The 21,910-nt window shown below is 40.0% G+C and overlaps 1 protein-coding gene across 1 annotated transcript; it reads left to right on the forward strand.

Moving 5' to 3' along the window:
* Positions 1-13: 13 nt before the first annotated feature.
* Positions 14-15,548, forward strand: CREG2 (cellular repressor of E1A stimulated genes 2; the record flags this gene model as incomplete). Its single annotated transcript, XM_026066353.1, has 4 exons — positions 14-409; positions 2,488-2,657; positions 14,282-14,395; positions 15,345-15,548. Coding segments are annotated over 4 exons (828 nt in total), but the record flags the coding sequence as incomplete, so codon positions are not given.
* Positions 15,549-21,910: the final 6,362 nt, after the last annotated feature.

Raw genomic sequence — 21,910 nt, forward strand, 5'->3', positions numbered from 1 at the left:
GTGGGGCGGCGCGGGGCTGCCGCCGGCGCGGGGCTACGTGGTGCTCAGCTCGGTGTCCTGGCCGCTGCCCGACGGCGACGGGGCGGCGGGGGACGAGCTGCACAGCTCCTCCACCGAGGAGGCGCTGCCCGCGCTGCTGGAGGAGGCGAGCAGCCTCTGGAAGCAGAGCTACCCGGCCTCGGCGTACCGGGAGGACGGGGAGCTGGGCCCGGGGCCGGCGGCGCGGCGGGCGGTGCGGGGCGCCTCCCCCTCGAGGATGTTCTCCTACCGGCGGGAGAGCGGCCCGGGGCCCGGCCCCGGCAACCCGCCGCTGCCCGAGCGGGAGCCGGAGCGGGCCGCCGCCACCGCCCGCTTCCTCGCCCACCAGAACACCTGGGGCTTCGTGGCTACGCAGGCGGCGCAAGGCAAGGTACCGTGCCACCCCGCGCGGCGCTGCGGCCCCGCCGGCAGCACCCCGGCGCCCTGCGCGGCTGCGGGTGCTCGGGCGCCTGCGGCAGGTGACAACCCGGGGGGCGGCTAACGGCCGCGCGCGGGCAGTGGCTAACGGCCAGCGCGTGAGGGGCGGCTGACGGCCGCGCGCGGGCAGTGGCTAACGGCCAGCGCGCTTGGGGGCGGCTAACGGCCGCTGTCCAAACCCCGGCGCCAAGCGCGTAGCGACCTTCACAGTCGTCCTTCTCTGCCGTCTAGGGAGAGAAACCACGCGTGGAGTGCAGTGAAGGAGGCATGCTGAAGGCAACCGCGCAGGCAGACGCAGAGAGGACTAACCCGTGAAGCCAGACCTACAGCGCTGTCCTTAGTGGGAGGCTTCCCGCCTCCGCGGGGGGGGGGGGGGGGGGGAAAGGGCAGGGTTGCAGTTGAACGCTGCATTCAGCACCACTGCAACTAGAAAAGCCGGGTTCAGCTTTCTCATTGTCTTGAAAATACTTGAAATTTAAAAAAACGCAAAAAGTTAGAAGCAAATTAAACTTCAGCAAGCTTTGGCTGACCAGTGGCTGAGTTAGTGGCAATTTTATTCTGAAATGCAAAGCAACAGGGATAAGAAAAATATCATTAGTTAAGTATTCTCATTTATACACAAGAAGCCTGTAATTCTACCTCATGTTTTCAGAGATACTGTTAAATCATATGATCTTAACTCTTCTGGTTTATGCTTTCACCAGAAACCCGTGGTAGAATTACAGTCTTAATATGGTCTGCAGTTATCTGTCTCTAATTACAACACATAGATAATACAGAAAAATCTGATTCAGAATAAAATTTGGAATTGATGAGTGGAATGTTGCTACTCTGATGAGTTATACTGCCAGTGATCACAGTTCTTTCCAAACATCTGCTGTGAAGTTAACCATGCATGAAAGACTGAGAATATTTAAGCAATTGAAACATGTATTGCACAATTACTGACAGCAACTACTTTTTTACATTGTAAATCGTAATAATACACAAATATTTTTAGTTTCTAAGTCATGGAGTTTCTTTAAAACATTTCTACTAATATGCACAGCAAGGACCACTTATAAGCACTATAAACATTAACATTTTAATGACATATAAACATTAGAAAGCATGCGGTCCAGGTAATAACATCACCCAGGGTTTTCTTATTAACTGCTCATACTTAATTTGATTTTGTTATGAAGCATTTATCAGTAACATTGAATTAATATATTGACTGATAATTTTACTATTTATCATATAATCGACCTTGAGGAAAGAAATATCTGAAGACATGAAAAAATAATGATTCATTAAGTATCTGTCACTGATTTCTAATGGCATGAAAAGCATGGTAACAATATAAATTGTCGCAGAGAATGTTAATGGGTGTCATTACTAGGCAAAGACATTTTTGCATGTGTAACATCCATCGTGTGTATGCAGGTCAATGACTGGGAGTAAACTTTGAAAACTTGGCTCCGCAGCTCCCTCCTCCTACATGGGAGGAAGCTTCGCTGCTGGCTAGTTTGACGTTCAGTTTGACTTTAAGCACAGTTCTAGCTAAAATGTCTTTCCCTATATTTTGGCAAATTGATGCAACCACATTCCAAATCAAGGTTAAAAGGGGAGCCAAAATTAGACTAAAAAGCAGATTGAATCAAGTCTAAATTAGAATCTGTATCCTTTTGGGTTTGAGAAAGGGTATCAGCACTGTTTGGGGGTAGACATTTCTTGATGCTGAGAACATTGATTTTAATGCACTTAAACATTTTTAATTTGCTAGTTCCTTTAAGTTCAGTGGAAGAGAAAATCTTTTCTGTAGCATCACAGACAGGACTGGAAAAAGAAATGGAGGAGAGATCTGTTTTCATAGAAGCGTGATAGTGAGATCTGATTTAGAAGATGGTCTGTCTAGTGGTGACAACAGAAAGCGTGAGATAGAAAAAATGGGTTTTGTTGCCCTTTCTGCTAAAGACCTTGAGGAAGTCCCCAACACTGTAAACTGTCTATGTGCAAAGTTGTAAGGCATTGATTATTTGGATTTTCCAGATCCAAGGTATGCCCTATGGGAACTGCCTACTTGTCAGCGATGGTCCCATCAATAACAGCACTGGAATCCCTTTCTTTTATGTGACACCAAAGGATAACACTGTGGCAGATCTACTGAAGAATCCTGTAGCTTCTCTGACCCTGCCAGAGGCGGATGGCAATTTCTGCAGGTAACAGAATTTTGCCTGTGTAGTACTGCCTTTGGTGAGAACAAATACAATCCTCAAGATAAATCTGTGATAGCTTTATGCTAGGTCCCAACCTTCAATGTCCCACTTCTACTCTTGGCTCTCACCATCAGCTACAACCTTTTCTTTAGGTTTATTTTGCAGTAAATTGCCACAGTACATCTTAAAGAAAAGCAGGAGTGTCATTTCAGTGTACTGTAGCATCAAAAGTTGGGGTGGCTTTCAGATTGCCTATTAACAAACCTAAATTTGAGTCTCTTCCTGGAGGTGTCTACATAAAATCTAGGTGTTTGAGATCCCATTATAATCCACAGAGATCTAGTCAATAAGGTCAATAGAGTCTTGACAGCAATTAAGTCATCGTAAAGGAGACACCCTTGGTCTACTAAACAGCTCTTGAGGCCTTGTTTGCATTGACTAGTTCTCTATGAACTTTAATGGGATCCCAAACTACTAGTTCACAAGTTATACACAGGACCATGCCACACAGTTGAATTTCCACCTCTTTCAGAGCATACAATTAAGTATGATATCATCACAGATTTTTAGTGCATTGTATATCATAAACTGTTGTCAAATGATCCCCCCCATAAAGGAAGCCAGGTTTGAGATTTACTGATCTAAAATACAGCTGGCCCTGGGTTTGCCTCTCCAGAGATAGTACTGAGTTCAGTTCTTTCTTCCTAGTAGTGTGCATAATTCTAGATCACTGGTGCTTTACATGTATAAAATGTATGTATGCATGGAAACTCAAAAATGATACAATTCTCCCTCGCATACTTGTCTCCTTGAAAAAGACATATCTGTGCCATATGTTTGTTTACAGTCAAACCATGTGACAAGCTTGGCTGGGTCAGCCTTGTGTGAAGTGTTATTTCCAGAGGCCTCTTTACATGATGAGGTACGTGATGACGCTGAAATTGTGTCAGACAGGACAGATCTTCCAAGGAAGATCTTCCACTGATATTCCAAGGAAATAGAAAAACTGGAAATTACAGGCTGCCTCAAAAAGAAATGATTTTAAAAGAAAAGTTTTTACCCCAAGTTAAGGTGCTCTTTGGGGGAGGAGAGGTTTATCTTAAAAACTAGATTCCAGATTTACCCAATGGGGGATCATCCTGGGCATCATCCTGCCTTTCAAGCCTTCTAGCTGAAAAGAACAGTGGGAAAAAAAACAGTGAATGGCAAATATAAAGCACATTATTGTTTCGCTTGTCTGTATTTGTCTCCAGAATATACAGCCTGTTTTCTTAAGAGTTATATCATAATAAAATTAACTGCTTCTTTATCCTAAGCAGTGATTTCAAGCTGACATCCCATTCCCAAGGAATGGAAGACCACCAGGATATCATGGCTACCTCTTGCAATATCAGATGCCCAGTACATATTTTCCATCACAATGTTTATTAAGGTGCTTCAGCTTTGAATGCTTGAGAAAATCAACATAGTTGTAAAGTTAAAAMCAGAATAGTTCTGTTCCTTAAAATTGTTTCATTAATTTATTTTGAATTGATCATTTCAAACTGTGAATAAATGTATCAGCTCTCTCTTAAAAGACTAACAGAACTGATTCCTGCTTTTTCATTCAGTCAAATAACAAGCTGAATATCTAGACCAAGTGCTTAAAAACGTATGTTAAGTCCTGTGTCCTAGCACTTAAGTAGCTGCCCTGTTTTCAGAGGCTCTAGATGCAGAGCAGCTTCCATTGATGATAACTGCTGGTGATGAACACTTCTGAAAATTACACACTCATTTAGGCACCTAAGTGTGGCCTTTCATCCCTGACTTTAAACATCCACTTTTGACAGTCTTTGCCTTTTATGATTTAGCAACAGTAACATCACTGCCTGATTCACCAGTTTGGGAAGTGCTAATTCACCAGTAAAAGAAAATCTATTCAGGATTTATAGAAATATGAAAGTCATATACATCACAACCCTTCAAGAATATTTATTCACTGGCTTCCTCTCAAGCAACCATTAATTTCCAAAATTAACTACTACCCTTTTGTTTAATGTCCCAGAAATTACTGTTTGTACTGCAGCCAGGGCAACCTAAATTCTACCACATGATTCTGTAGTTCTCTCAGCAGCCTGCGACTGAATTATATGGCAAGAAATGCTCTCTGGACACTACTAGTAAACTAAGCCTGTATTTCCATGACAGTTTAGGCCAAATTAGTTACCAGCTGCCGCATCCCCATTCTCCCTCCCTATGACTAGTTGGTCGCAGGGTGTCTCTCTCTCTCTCTCTCTCTTACATCAGCTTCCAGGATCTGTGTGACCCAGAATGAAGCATAAATCAGAAGAAAATTAACCAAACAATGTGAATAAAGTTTTCTGCTGGTCCTCCTTCATTTCTTTCTCTCTCCACTCCTGCTCCTGGAGGTGGACCTGCTTTAGCTCAGTAACCCAGCAGAAACCGCTTCCCTTTTTTTTTGCTGGATTAGATCTCTGCTGGGTTAGTACATTGAATCAGCTCACCAAGAGCCAAAGTAGTACAAAGGAGAAGGGAAGGGAGAAGGTGGAGGGGAGTGGGACATTCCCATTTCAGCATGTAACCGTAGCCTAAAAATTGAGGTTACTACTGAATTGAATACAAAGATTAACAGTCTAATCAGTCCTCCTTGAAATATTTATTTTGTTGTTACATTCATTTTGTTTCTCTTTACTTCTAGAGTTCCCATCTGCAACAGAGGATGGTATTAGCACAAAGAACAAGTGATACAGAGAATGGAAAATAGGGGCAGTTGTTGAGCTGCAGTTTGAGTTTTTGATAGGTAGGAAAATGTGGAAAGGTTTTGGGGCTGTCTTGCAATCAGGAACCAGGAAAGATATGAGGACTGGGAGAGCTTCATCTCCCCCCTGTGAGCAGGGTCAGAAATGAATTTACATTTAAACTAGAAGAGAAACCTTGCAAATCTGTACCAGATCCTACTGTTACCCCACAGAGAGGGGTTCTAAGGCCAGTGCAGTGGTCATGAAAATAACCAGCATTTAGGGGTCCTGCTGTCAGTGCTATGGGGTTATCTGTCTCCCAGCACTGTCTGCAGCATTGATTGGGCTGTTGGTAACAGTGTCAGGTTATGAGGTTTGCCACAGGCAAACCAAGCCTCTCTTTCGGATGCTCTCCGTCTGATGAGGTGTTAAGATTGTGCCATGCAAACAGCATGTAACATCCTTAGTGCAACGTTTACGTGGTGGTTTAATTTTCCTATAGCAAATTTCTTTCTCGTTACTCACATTATATGGGGCAAAATCTTAGTCTGAAAGACCTCAGATTCTGCTTGGTATTAAGGCAGTATCTGTGCGGTTTCCTTTTCAAAGGAAAATGTCATTTATAGGTAGTTTTACTACCAGAAGTTCTGTGGTCAAAGGCATCATTAATTGTTTTGACTTCAAAACCAGCTAAATGAATAATGCTCTAGATGAGTAAGTTCATGCCCTTGTATGCCAGCAATGAATTTGGCGCTATAGCTTGTTTTCATGTAGAATTTCATTAGAATTTCATTATGCACCTACTCTGAGTTTTAAGAATCAAAATAAATGTAAAAGCTATTTGATGCAGGTAGTCGATGCTTGTGGGAGTATTTGGCACTCTGCTGAAAATGCTTCTGACCTGTTCTATAGAAAAGAAATCTCTGGCCTTTAGAAAGAAAACATAGCTGACATTTCAATAGTCTTGCATCTAATGAATATCAAGTGACTTGCGTGCTTGCACATCAGTTTGTTATTAAATTTAGTTAGTAGTGAATTTCCTTTATTTTGTTTCAGAACATACTCAAGTTTCAAACCTTGACAATAGATGTTTTCACTTTTGGAGAAGTGAGGAATAGAGCAGTCTTTTTGGTTTTCCAGTGTTAATATTTAATCATCTGGAAAGAAAATTTGAAAAGCCTAAACTAATAACAGAAATAACATTTAATAATGAAAGAAAGAGAGCTATGATGCATCTCAGTAGGCACTAATTGCAAGACATTTTAATGTTGCAGCTATAGTCTGGATTCCTCATCTCTGACCTAGAGATTTCCGTTTCCCAAAGGGAAAAAAGCTGCACTTCTTTTAGAACATTCTCTGATGGTCAGTCTAAAGAAAGCATTAGTTAGTAACTACCAACACTGAATTTTATCGGAAGGCTAATAAATGGATAACAGAGGGGAGAAAAATTAAATGGTTCAAGGCTATAAATAGACAAAGCTGGCAAGTCTATTCCACAGAAAAACTGAAAAGATTGAGTCCTATTCTTACAGATTTCAGAGGGAACAAGACTGAGCCCTACATTAAAGAATAGAGCAGCTATTGTTCTAAATGAATGTCCCAACACACAAGCTGCTCAGATGATCTCTCTTTCCAACTAAGCTCCTGGGCCTGCCTCATTACAGCTGCAGTCTGGAAAACAGGCAATTAATTTTAAACGTGTGTTGTCTCCTTGACATCAGGTTCAGCACCTTCATAGAGACCAAATGCAGCTTTCTTAGAGAAGTAACAATTAAACGGATGCTGCAAACTGATTTTCACACAAGGGAAAAAGAAAAGCAACACTCTTTGGGATTAATCCATAGGTTTGTTTTCCTTGGCTATTTATTTGGAGGATGGTGTTTCCAGTCTGCACTGCAGACTGTGGTATTTTGAGTGATCCACATTCCCCTACTGTTTGTGACCTGTATCTGGGATGGCAAAGCTGCTTCCTTCAGAGCCATTTTACCTACATGTTCCATCCGCTGCTTCAGCAGCTGGTAAAACTGACAGATAAAACTGCCTGGGTCACAGACATAACTTTTGAGATGCCAGCAGGCCATCCGAAATTTATCTACCCCTGTGATTATATAGTCACTGTCCGTTAATACAAGGATGAATATGACAAATAAATTTGGCATTACACCTTTGAGCAAAGAAAAACTACACATGCAGAAGAGAAATGCATCTGCTAGAGAAGAGCCTGTGCTGAAATCCTGACATCCAAACATCTCTCAATTTTTGAGAAGTTGAGGCCAACCTCCTAGTTCTGTGGCACAGACACATCTCTAGTTCTGGCATTTATACTGGCCCTCTTTAGTCATATGCAAATGATTATGTCAGTAGCTGTTCCTGAAAAACCTGTATTTAAAAATTCAGGAAAATACCAAATTAGAAAGTTAAATATGAAACCTACTATCATCATGGCCCAATGCACACAATATAGCTCTAAATTACTGTTTTGTTTTTTTCTGTATTCTTAAATGACCAACTTTACAAAATCCCTGTCTGGTACACTAGTACGTGTTCATCTGTCTGCTTTGACTGAAATAATTGATGCTATGATTCTTTTTTTTCCCCATGAATTGTCTATTGTTAAACTATATAAAACTTTCCTGGTTTAGACATATATATAGTTCAGCCAAAGAAATGGGTTGTTATTGTCAGCAAAGACAGACAAACAAACTGACTTCACTTAAATTATAAAGAAAAAAAACATTCTAGGAAGGATTATCTTCTAGGAACAGTGACATGATTTAAAACATTAAAATAGGTATGCTCTGCATACAGAATCACTTATATGCAAAAAAGCCATTTTAACAGTATTCATTACTACCAAGCATCACTTTAGATTCAGAATGGAAGACTGCACTTCTGAAAGCAAAGATGACTTTTAACTAACTTTGCTGGATCTCAAACATGACTGATAAAGAAAGTTATTCTTGTCAAAAATAAGAGCAAGGCGGGGCAAAATTGCGCAGCCATATCCACCTGAAGGCCAGCAACAGCTTTTCTGATTATGAAATGGCTTTCAGCAGGGATTTTGTTTGACATTCATGCCATGCAGATTAGTAACACTAATACATTGTTTCTACTTCAAAGCCTTCATTAGTTAATGATGAGCGAATGGAATGTAAAAGGAGGATAATTTCTGCTTTTCAAAATATACAATCAAAATTATATACACGTTACAATGATTTTTCCAGGACATTTCATTTCCTCTATTTCTTTCTGTAGGTTTTAGGGAAAAAAAAGGATGATGTGTCATATATTTTCAAGCTAACAAACAACTCTGAGTCTTCACCTCATGCCCGGTTTTGGGCTAGGCAAACAGGAACTCTGCATGGGCCATCAGACTGCTTACCTCACCTCCGTAGAAGGTGACAGGGATCAGCTGTTCCAGCAGCAAGTGCATCCTGAACAGCCAGTCCCCACCTCCTAATTGCATGGCTTTGTGTGGCTGCTGCTACCACTGAAGGAGAGATTAGGGTGTGTGGAGCAAAATCCGTCATTGCCCTTACTTATGCCACACACAAGGTGCATGCTCTGCAATAGCAGGAGTAGGAAACTGGTCTCTAGGGCTTTTGGCTCTCTGGCGTAGTCCTTTCTCCCTTTCTGCAATAGGGGAAAGCTCTTTCCCAACTTCTTTTTCCTTCCCTTCTGTCCAAGTAGAGTAGGGTAAAAGTAGTGCTTTCTCACAGGACAGGGAGAACTGCGTTCAGGGGAGATGGGGAGGATTTAGGAATCCTGAAGGGGAGGAAGGAAGCTCCTGTCTCCCCAGGGGAGCGGAGATGGATGGCAACTCCACAGTGGCAAAAGTAGGTTGGTGAAGAAGAAAAAGAGATTCCTACCCACAGGCCCCTGCATCCTCCCACAATCCCTGGAACATTACTGATCCCTCCCACCTTCTTCCTACTGATTCCTTCTTGGAAACACTTGACTCTCCTTCCCAAATGCCTCCTACACTCCTACTTTGCCTTCACTGCAGTGCCACCTCACTAGTGGACTGCAGAGGCTGAGAATGGAAATAATACCTAAGAATACTCTTGGTCAGAAAGCAGGAGACAGAGCATCGGTCAAAGCAGGGATCTCAACTGTGAAAGAGAATCCTAAATCCCAGCATCATCACCTTGTGTGCCAGTACGGCCATATCAGCCTTAGCCATAGTTTCACGAGATCTGGACTTGGCTAGTTTTCATTTGAAAATCCTCTAATTAAAATCCAAGAGATGGCTAGTGTAGTAAATATTTTAATGAGTAGGTGGCACTCTTTACTCTGAACCACTTTTGGACCATGACCCAGAAGGGGCAGAAGTGGAACATAGTGAAATAAGTGGGAGATGTTCATCAGCAATGTGCTTCATTGCATTGCATCGTTGTTGGGAAACATATTTAACTTGGTCACAGACTTCTCCATAAGCTCAGAAAAGCTGACACCTTTGTAAGAGATTGCTTTCTATAGGCCATTAAATGAGACTGAACACAGCTCACTCTCTAATCTCACGTACTCAAAACAGACAACTGCCCGGACAGAGTCAAATGCTGCATACATAGTTTGCTCACTGTAAGCAGAGGAACAGAGACAATCAATTCTTCCTTGTCCTCAAATCAGATGAATAATTAAGATAATCTCTCTTAATGCATTATGTTCTTATAAAATGCATAAACTGAATTGTCTTCCATTTTAATCTGTCTTCCTTTAATTTCTTCCACAAGGTGAGCATATTTTACATAAGCATAAATAAGTAAATGTGTTCTCTATTGATTTGTCTCCTTCCACAGTTTCCTGCTTTCTGTTCCCCTCAGTTTATATTTTATCATAGCCTTCATGAATTCCTCTCCAGTAATACCAAGGACCTGATTCTCAGCACTGGTAAAGACAGAGCCTAAGAAGCCATCTAGGGTTTCCCCGTTACAGAGACTGTATAATCAGCATGCTATCTCTTCCCATTAATTCTGCTTCCCTCAATCCCCAGTCAGTAATGCACAAATGTTACATAAAGCCACTTCTACGTACCTAGTTGTTCTTGTGCCAACAAAGATAAAAGGGACCCAAGGACTGAGAGCTGAATAAGTATTTATTTATACAGAAGGCAAGAAGTAACTGGTGAATGCGTGACTAGACCTCTGCAGATTTATCCCTAGTATCTAGTTTTCATCTTTAGTAAAAATAGGAGATGTAATCCTGGTTATATCCCTTTATTCCTAGGAAACAAAGCCTGCACTTACACAAATTACACCAGTAACACCACTGAAAATTCACAATAGAGTTAGAAGTGGTAGCTATAAATTTAGTGATTTTTAATGGTTTAGAAAGTGTAAAAATAATTACACATTATTAGGGAAATACTATGCCAAAAGTGATGCAGAAACAGATTTGCTTCAGAACATGAACAACTCCTTTGATAAAGAAAATACTAATGTCAATGTAAGACTAGAGTACAAGGTTACTATTCTGAAATAGAAAACCTATGATAAGAGGCAGTGCTAAAAACAAAGCTAAGAAAGTAATAACATAGCATACTAAATTCAAATGTATCATTGTCCCTGTTCAGCTCTTCCAAAAACTTTGTCAAACATAATTGTAACAAATAATTTGTTTGTCTCGTTTCCCTGAAAGTTAAACTTCTGACCCTCCAGAATATTATTCCAATGTGCAACATTCAGTTTAAATAACTTTTACTAGGAATGATAGTATTTTGCTTTTGTATGTCAATTAATGCAACACACAAGGTCTGGAGGAACGAATGTAGAGAAAGCTGAAAATAAAAGAAGTCGGGAAAAGACAGAGATGGAAACATTCCAGATACAGGTGTACAGTATATGGGTTCTGTTGTCAGCCAAATATGCAGAGAGCAGTTTTTCCTGTAAATCAGTGAAGAATCAAAGTCATACCTGACCCTCCAATCTTAGGCAAAAAGCAAAAACCTCTCAGTGATTTCAGTAAGGAAGATAGGATTCATTGCTTAACGACAGCAACATCATGTCTGTTGCCTACTCAAAACTGGCAAGTACACTTTTAGAATAAATGAATACTTACAGAAGAAATTAAATAATTGTAAATTTTGTAATTTGAGAAGGTATCAGGCCAAAATCTCTCACTGCTCATCATCACACCCAAATTTATCACCTTGATCCATTCTATGAGCGGTAGACATCCTTCACTAACAATCCCTTTATAATTCCTATCTGAAAATAATTAACAACATCTAACCTAGGAGCTATACCAAACAAAAGCGCTTTCAACTATTCCTGTTTTTCCCAGCTGTTCTGTTGCTTTACAGTACTATTAGGCTCCATTGGAAAGGGCTCCAGGCGTGCAGGTATGTGGTTTAAATTAGTTTAAATTAAATTTCTAAAGTGAAAATTTGCTTGTGAGAAGTCCCTTCCATTTATTTTTAAGAATTACAAATTAAATATATACATATATGTAAAATGTGTTGCTACAATACAAAGATTAAGCACAAAATGTAACAGTAGATCAGGAAATCCCTTCAAATGGACTTTATGACTTTTCTATACAGGGCCAATTGTGTACAGGAGTGTGAATTTACACTGGCCTAGATGCTAGACATTCAGGCCCTGATCTCCCACTCTATAAGTGGGATTCATTCCTCCTTCATATTTCTTTCTTCAACTGTGTACACTGTATTCATCTACGCTGTAGGTGAGCTGACTCCCACTTAAAGTGCTCTTCTGTGAGACAGCTTATCCCACTTCCAAAGTGGAGTAAATTATTGTAAACAATTAACGAAAGGGGCAATTCTGCCCCTCCTCTCCATCTTTACTCAGGCTGTGTGCTGCTGCCCCTTTCTTTGCATGAACTCTGGGAATTAAACTCACACAAAACTGTTTCCTTTTTTAAAAAAACTTGGTTAGTTTTCTGCCACAGAGGCACTCCAAAGAGTTACCATGCAGCCTGAGAAGTGCCAGACCTACCATGAGGGAGAGAGAGGGAATGCAGTTGGTAGGGGAAAAGTGAGGTGAGAGGGAAAAGCAGATCTGAACCTTTTGGTGGCAACTACCTGTTAAATCAGTTCAGCTGTAACCTGAAATATCATAAAGTACAGCTTTATAGTTAGCGTAATCTGGTCTTAAACTGCAGGCTGTTCCCAGCTGCACATACCCATTTCCTCCTTTGTTTCAGTTATAATGACTGATATTTATATTTATATTTGGTGGGTTAGGTTCCCAGTGGATCACACACACTGAATGGCCACACAACATCAAAAGCCAATGCAGAAGAAACAACATGAACTATGGCTAATGTTGGGGCAAAAAAAGCCAGAATGGAGCTGCACTGTTTAGGGACAGTACAGTCTTAGATCACCTTAAGCCAGTTGTGAGACTGCATCTCCAGCACGCGGTATGAGTTAGTGTAGAGGCTCTACAGTGTGCCAAGGTGACAACATAGACAAGTTCATACTCTGAATATACACTGATAAAATTAAATCCAGAGTTGGTGCATGGAATGCAGATTTTCAGGTACTTAGACCACCATTCATTTATTAGTTCATATTTCAAAAAATATACTGGAAAAAATCTTGAGCATTATTTATTAATGTGAATAGAAAGCTTGAGCTGGATCCTTGGCTGCTGTCCTTCTTTCCATGCAGAAAGTGAGGTAGAGGAAAAAGAGTATGAGTGGGGTTTGTCCAGACATCATCAAGCTGAACAACTTCAGAGAACTGCTCCGAACTGATCAGGATGCTGAAAAAAACATCCCAGAAATGATGTGACTGCAAATGGCTCTTTGGAGCACAGGCTACAAACTGTGCCAAGTGCTTACTGGGCATAGCTGAGTATCAGCCTGTTATATTTTCTGGCATATTTCTGCTCATGGTCCTATGTATAAAAGCAGACACTTTATCCAGTAAACTACGCAGTCTTTCATAACCATCTGTGGGGAATCTGCAGGTGCTAAATTAGCTGCAGGAGAATGCCCATGTGCTTCCTGCATGCAACAGACACGCATTGAGAATCATAGGGAAAAAAGGCATTGCAGATTGCATATACAGTGAAGGCTAAAGGGTTAAAGCCAAGATCTTTAAGTAAAATTGCACACAGATTAGATTTAATTTACTGTGCTTTGGTGCTTCAGATTAAAGCACAGAGAACAAGAAATGCAATCTTCGTTTCCTAATGTGATTCTTTGAGCTTATGTTCTTACGTGGGACACAGTCCTGTGAGATACTTGGGGGTGGTGCAGCACTTCACAGGATCAGGCCTTTACGGTGATTTCCTGCAAGTTTTTTGCTATTGGTCAAGTTATGTATAGTGTATGTCAGAGTCAGCAGCTGCCCCATAGCTATTCATGGGAGTTATTTAAATACTATTATTGTGTAGGAAGATCCAACAAGCAACTAATACCTTTCTATTCTCGGTTTGAAGGATGGAGATATTTCAAGGATCTTTTTTAACAGATTTTATGCGTCTCTTCTGTTTGCAAAAAGAATCTGATATAAAGCAATCAGCAGGGTACAAGTAAACAGGGATTGAGTCTGCAGGAGGCACTAGGAAAAGACCTTGTATTTTATACCCACATATATACATATGCACACTTATTTTTTAGGCTTAGATCCAAACTAACCATTTCACTAACACTCTTCAGAATCCTGACTACATACTCCGATCTAGTTTTAAAGAATATAAATGAAGATTAAACAAATCTCTACAACAGAGGTCTACTTTAGGTGAGTATTCCTTCAGTAGCCCCACTGAATGTTATTGCTGAGTGTAGAAAAGACCTGAAAGGTCTGACAAAATATTGCAGCTATATATATATGTGAGAATCAGTTCACATTCATATTTCTCAAAGGCTCATAACAAAAAAAGCAAGCTATTATACATGAGCATTTTTCTTTGTGCGCAGAAAAAATGTAATTGATCCTGAGGATCCAAGATGCACCAGACTGACTCTCACAGGACAGATGGTCATGGTGCCTCTGGAGGAAATGGAATTTGCCAAGCAAGCAATGTTTTCTAGGTCTGTATGTAATATGCATATAGTATAACACAACATGCTGTTTTGAGACAAATATATAGACATGGCCATTTGGGACTGAAAATCTGAGAAGTAATGAACCTGGCCTTCATTTGGAGGCCACAAAAGTAATTCGACTCCTGTGTTTCTTACAATGATACGCAGAGCTTTAGAGCCTCCTTTTAACTTTTGGGGTAATGAAATATGGAAATACAATTAGTAAATATTAGACTCCAATAGTACATGTGGTTTATAATCTGGGGATTAGGAAACTATTTCACACGGCTTTGAGGAGAGATTCCTAACTACAAGGTTTATTTGTTCAGTGTGGCACTACCTTTAATAATTCTCCCCCACTTTAGAACAAGATAGTGCTTTTAAGCCACAGCCTATTAAGATACAGTGACGAACTTTGCTGCTTTCAGGCATCAGGCTCACACCTTTTTGTGGAGTGGAGTCCCACAATGGTCGTCCGTGATGCCCACTGAGCCTAATTGCCTATGTCAAGTACAACAAAATTATGGGTCATCTGCTTCCCATCTTCTGGAAATTCTTTGCAGGCTGAAAAGGAACAATTTGTCCCATGCTTCCAAGAGCTGCAGTTCTTCACACTTTCAAATGAGCTACACTGGAGAAAAAATGAGCATGCTTAGAGTCTTGCTCTTACTGTTTTTTACTTACTTATAGACCAAACAACATCAGCCTTTGGAGACGAAGTTCTGCAAGGGAGTAGGGTGGTGTTCCTTGGCCGCCTTAGTAGTATTTCTTGCCAGATTGAGGTATGGAGCATTATAAACTTTGTTATAAGAAAGGAAAAAAAAAGATGAATGGTGGTGATTCTCACATCTCAGGTTTCAGTCTGGCTGAGTGCACTAGACTGTAGAAAAAAAAGCGGACTATGCATATGCTTTGGCACATCTTCTTTTCTTTTTTTTTTTTTTTGTCTTTCCAGGCACCCAGTGATAAGAAAGTGGCCTCGTAACTATGAGTGGTTCTTCATGAAAATGAACATTGAGCACATTTGGCTTCAAAGCTGGAATGGAGAAGTTTCTACCATTACAGTAGAAGAGTATTTAAAAGCAATTCCAAGTATAGCATGATTAAATGGGCTTTGAAATACAGGTCTTCTGAGTTTCCTTTCCAAACACTTTTAAAATTTCATGCTGGATGTTTTCTTTACAGTGATTCTTTTTTTCAAAAGTGTTCAAAATAGCCCTGTCTTGTATGGAACAGAGTGAAAATAAATCAACACACACTTTGAAATTATAAAGGAGAGGTGAATAGTAACCCTAACCTGCAAAGTACAAATGCATCATTTCAAACAGGCAATATATCATCTTGAACATCACTTAAAAACATTCTGTATCTGTTTGTTTTGACTTTTATTGCTGCACACCCACATGGAAATTATAGTGTGTGCTAAATATAATGTTCTGATTTACAGAAAAGCGAATTGCCTATTCAAAACATTCTGTGTATTGTGGAAGTATTATTGCTGCTTGGTCTCTCGTGTTTTGTAGGCATTCTAAGCTAAATCTAATAGCTACAACTTTAGATATCTAAGTTAAAAAATATTTTAATAAAGGTGTCCTCATTTGCTAACTTATATTTTCTACATGTATTTTTCCCTAATTATCTAATTGGCTATTTAATTTGAAAATTGAGTAGCAAGGCTGGTGGTAGAACACAGCCTCCCATCATTCACTTAGTAGCAAAAATGCGAGCAGTTAGAACAACACAACGTCAGTACAGCTTGTCTCCTGCTGATGCAAAGCTGGTTAAACATGTTAAGGGCCAAACAACAAATCAGCCCCACAAGGATTATCCCAATACAGGTATAAACATTCCTGTAAAAAAAAATTAAGTAAATGTTCTCAGCTAGCCTGTTGTAGATTATGAGACAGGAAAAGTATTTTTAATAGTCTATAGTTCCAAATTTTTTACATCCCATCTCCAGCTACTGTTTTATTTTTAACTCATTTGTGCAACTGACTTTTGTAAAGCATCACTAACTCATTTAAGGGGTGGAACCAGTCCCTTAACTCTGTTTTCTCATCAAGCTTAAAAGGGTTCCTTCCTGAATTTATTTTTTAAAGAGGCCGAATGATAGTTAGATATTTCAGTCCATGAAAAACTCACTTTCTTAGTGCGGACAGCGCAAACTTCATTACGAACACATTATGTATTGGCATTTTTCACTATAATATTAAAATTGTTCAAAGGTCTTCAGCCCTTTCTCTAGATGGTAAACTTATTCTGTAGCTTCTAAGGGTATCACAGTTAAAAAAGGTCCCATGGCTTAACTGGCTAATTCATTATACAGTTTGTAAATTATACAGTTGTCCTCCCTGTAACATTAAAAACAAGATAAATTTAGGTGGGTTTTATGCGCCTGGAAGGGAATGCACAAGTCTTTCAGTATCCCTGGGAGGGAACCAGAGCTCTTGATAGTAACCCATGCCAAGGTAGGCCCGAGGAAGAGCATGGGTCTCTCCGCTAGCAACCTGAGCTTTTACAAGTTAAACTTCGGACAAGTTAAGCTCAGGGCACTGTGACCAGCTGGAAGCCAAGTAAGCGTAGCTGAGCTTATTTTGGTTCATGCATTAAGACAGGGCATCATTCTCTGAGCCGAGCTAGACAACATGCTGTTTTAACTACTAGGGGCCACTTAGACCTTGGGTGATCTCAAGGCTCCAGGCATTGCTACCATTACTAATATTCTATAAGAACTGGAGAAAAATTGGCAGGGGGGCAATCTTTGTTTGGACACTTGCTAAGCATATTTTTTCTTGTCTCACTTCCAGCCTGTTAACAGTGCTGATCTTTTGCAGAGGTAATTATGCAAAAAGAGGAAGTGTCCTGCCTGAATGTGTTTCCTTTTTTTTTCTTGTCAGATCAAGAGCATTTTTGCATATGAGTTTGCTCCCAAATCTTGTAGTACTGAAGCAAAAGAGCTGATCCTATATAGCTTTATAGAATACCATTAAGTGAAATCCTCCTGGATTCATATTATTTTACCATGGAGATCTTTATCCACGGTGGATTTGATTCTATCCCCCTTAAGATTAATGGGACTTTTTAAAGAGTGTTCAATAGTACTAGACCCAACAAGAGAATCTCCACAGGTCTGAAGTACAAATTTATGTGCAACTTTAATTACTTGTTATCCTAGTTCACTATTATTCCCAGAGAAACCTGAAATGCTTATATTTTCCTTCTCACACACACACAAACACGCTTAATGTTTAAACAAGCTAAGGAAGAGAATAAAAATTTTAGAAATGTTCTTATTACTATACTCTCATTTTCACTTACATACTCGGATAGCCTGGTAACAGTGATATGGCCCTACCAGGTAGTATCCGTTACTTATTAACACTCTTGCCTTAAAGTACTAAGGGATAGTATCAACGATATTTAGTAGAGCTTTAACCTTTTAAAAAGTCAATGTGCACTAAGAAAAGTCTTGAATTTACAATATGCTATTTGCTATCAGCTCTCTGCCTGCATGGTTAGATTAATTGGAGTAGTTACTATATTATAAAGTGACACATCAATAGACAAGCTCTGCTATATGGACAAGCCTTGAGACTCTTGACAGAACCTCAAAACATGAAATAGCAGGGGCATGTAAAGTGACAAAGAGGGTTTTGTAAAGAAATGTCATCTTAAATCACCTGTTCTCATTTCATGCTTCTTTCTCCCAAAGAATAGTTTCCATGAAAGCTCCTGAAAGCCTGTAAAAATTCATCAAAAATATGCTCTGCAGGGTTTGAATGGAATTTTCTGCAGCAAAAAAAGGAGAGGAGATAGCTACTAGTTTGTTTAATTGGACTTTACATTGTTAATTATATATTACTTACAGTTTTTCTTTAAACTGACAAATGTCTCAAGTGATACTGGTCATCACATGGAAGTGATGTTTGTTAAAGCTTTTAATCCAAAGATTATCATTAAGATCTATAATAAATCATATTTTCTTGAGACTGTAATGGGTCTGATCTTGCTTTAGTTCAAGTCAATAGCAAAATTCTTATTTATTTGTTGTGCTTTAATTATTAGATCAAATAGACATTTTATGAAAGGCTTTGTAAGCCTTTTTGAATTTATAAAGCATTGCAACTAGCTGATTTTTATTTTCATGTATTCTGTATTTTAGCTATTTATTTCTGTAGCTTCCCCAAAAAACCTTGTCATGCAACATATAATAGCTAAAACTTGAACTGTAGTTTTGCAATATTTAAGGGATGCATTTAGTCATGTCTGTATATTTGCTGAAAAGAGGAAGACAAAGTTCCTATACTTGAGTTCTAACTTTTAGCTAATTTGTGCAAATGTAATGCATGCATAGTATTTAAGTACAGCTAGTTTTAACTGCTGTTCTTATTTAACCAAAGAATGCTCCATTTCTAATGAAATTTTCATCACTTAAGTGGATGAAATTCACTACGTCTTGTTTCTGGATGTGTACTGCAATTTGCAATGTATTTTGACTTCTGAAGATATTGAATGTTGTTAACAAAATGTCTGTCAAKCACAAAAATGCAAATAAAATAAATTTCAGAGGTGAAACTGCAGTTAGAACATTCTTAAGTCTTCAGTAAAGTGCTAGCCAGAGCAACTGACCTTTTGTTGACAGCCATTATGATTTCTATCGGATCTGAACATCTGCTTTTTTTCTGTTTTCTTGAACCAAGCTGATTTCTTTCAAGGGACTTTTGGGAATTGAGACTCAGATCTGTCTTAGCATAGCCTAGCTTTTCTCTAGGGCAGAAAAGTCTAGCCAAGCACCTTTTATCCTTCTTTCGTCTTCTCATTTCTATCAGCTCTGCTTTCAAGGTAGCAGTTAATTGTCATTCTTAGTAAAGTTTGCTATTCCTTTCTGCACACAGAGATTGAGCACTCACCTATCAGGTCTGCATTAATGGTATTTTGGAAGTTTCCTCAGTGCTATTTCTTCCCTTACTAGCCTTGTTCTTGTACGTTCCTGTTACACCTTGTTCTTTACTGTCTGCTTTCCTCTGGCAGTTTTTCCCAAGCTAAGGTCATTAATTTATCTTCTCATTTTTTCTTTCCTGCCATCTCCTTTCAACAAAATTCAAGTTTTCCCTCTAAAATTCCCACTCCTTATTCAAAAAAGTTATAGGAAACAGTCTCTGTTTCCTATTTATGCTGTACATTCTTTGTCTTGTCATTTGCTTCATTCTCTGTGAAGACTGTGGCAATAGTATTTCTTAACCTGTATAATCATAGTCAATACCATTTTCCTATTGTCAGTGTTTCCATATTCTTAAAAGAACATTTCCTGCAGTTGTTCTTTTCATTTTCACTGACTATAATGAACACTCTGTACTCTTTCTAGTTTATCGTATTTCTGGAGTGATTTCAGTTTCAATGCTGATGTCTATTCTGCTTTCACTAAGTGTTTTTCACTTTCTTTTCAAAAAATTCTCATTTGAACTACATTTTTGGACTCCCTAAAAATACCATCACTTTTCTTGATTGTCTTTTTACCAAACACTGAATTCTTGTTTATTCTGAATTTTCTGTCATGTGCTGTCCTTAACAATGTTTATCTTTTACCTGCCTTTATTGCTAACTGCATTCATCATCTCCCATCTAACATCCTCCGGCTCCTCTGTTGCCTTATCCTCTTTTCCATACTTTTTTTCTTAACTCTAGTTTTGCTGTGTTTTTTTCTTCAGCTTCTGATTCCTGCTCCACAGCTCCTTACACACTACTTTCCCCATTTCGCAAATCTCAGTCTTGGCTGTCTTCTTGATTTTGCTGCTTTGATCTTGTTCTCACAATGCTCAGTGCCTTTGGATAGAGTCCTAAAACTACATTGCCAAGTGTTTTAGGAGAATGCTAAAGAGTTACTTTAAAGAATAACTTYGGGTTTGAAAATCTTTTGAAAATTTATTTCAGCACCAACTCTAGATCAGAACTTTTAACACATTGGCCTTGATGCTGATACAGAATAGAGTAGTTCTGCTGCTAAAGAGTTAACCAAGCCCCAGGCTTTTGTAAGATGGAGGCCAGCCACACCTTTAGAAAGTGTTCAAACCCTACTAGAATCCATGTGGGCATCAGCAGCCACAACATACAGTCATGACTAGGAAGAAAAGGGGAAGCCTTGTTTGACAACATATGTAACAATGTAAGATCACACAATGACTGTTGACTTTTTAAAAAGAAATGATAGTGTTCAACACCATTCGAAAAGGACTGGTGAGAACAAGAGATCAATTTTGCAAGCTAGAAAAATATGCAGATGCCTTTTATGCAAAAATAGATAGCCTTTAAATACATGTTTATGCAAGAAGAGGTAAACATCTTTTTTTTTTCTTTAATGTAAAACTAATCCATAAAACTATCATCTTTATTCAGTACTTTTATCTCTATTTCAATACATTTTTCTTAAGTTTATAGGGTACTGACTTTCTTCACATTTGTCACCCTTCTTGCATGAGCTTCCTTCAGTATAATAGCACAAGTACCTTTCTTATTTGAACTTTTAGCTTCAGTGATTTGGGTTTTTTTCCTGCTCTGCTATAGATCATGCTCTATTTCTGGACAGCTTCTGACCATACCTTCTTCCCATTCATCCTCACTTCCTGTACTCGCAGTCTGCCTTCCATTTGGGAGAACACTTATTTTACCCTTGAATGTGGGTGAGGAGTGCTCTGGAGGGTGGAGTAGATGACTAATTCAATTTATGCATGTGTCACTGGGCAAGTTGACAGACTGGACTTAAAATAGTTATCTATTGCTGGGGTTAAAGTAAAAACAGCATTGATGGGCTTGTTTGTATGGGAGGCAGGTATACAGAAAACTACAGTGGAAATAATCAGCATGCTAGATACTTTACATTAATTCCCTGTGTGGCCACTGTTCGCATGCAGAGAGTTGGCTTATTGCACTTTCAAAGTAATTAAGTCACATCATGCAAAGACATGCTTGCTACACAGAGAAAAACATCATCATGGGTTCTTAGCGCACAACAGCCACCGGTCCCACTAAGCCCTTGCTCATCCAAATTGCACAGATCTCCCTGCGCTGAGCAGCTTTGCACAGTCATTGTTTTCTACACTGTCTAAAATGCCTCCTAGCTCTTCTGTCTAGGCCTAACCTTTGGCATGGGTGCTAAGGTCTTGATGGGGCACCTCGATGCAGAAGCATGCACCCAAGCCCTGGCTGCGCATCCAGAGGGCTCCACCGAGGGGGGTCAAACATGCCCATCCCAGGCAGAAAGAGTGCAAAGTGTACAAAGCGAGCCGGCCTGCAGACCCGAGCAAACAGCCTCCCTGGGATCCAGGCAGTTGGGACCGCAGAGGGGAGCAGAAAACCACCCCCAGCAGACCCGCTTCCCGGAGGAAAGGCCCTGCAGCCTGCCGGCGCTGCCCGTGTGGGCTGGCCGGCCCGACGCGGGCAGCACGGCGATGTGCTGCCACCTGCGCGGCCGTTTAGCGCGGCCGTTGGCGCGGGGGCGGGGAGAAGGGCGGTGGCGCCCTACAG

Source organism: Apteryx rowi, unplaced genomic scaffold (assembly GCF_003343035.1).
Source record: "Apteryx rowi isolate R43461 unplaced genomic scaffold, aptRow1 scaffold_103, whole genome shotgun sequence".
Classification (NCBI taxonomy): Eukaryota; Metazoa; Chordata; class Aves; order Apterygiformes; family Apterygidae; genus Apteryx; species Apteryx rowi.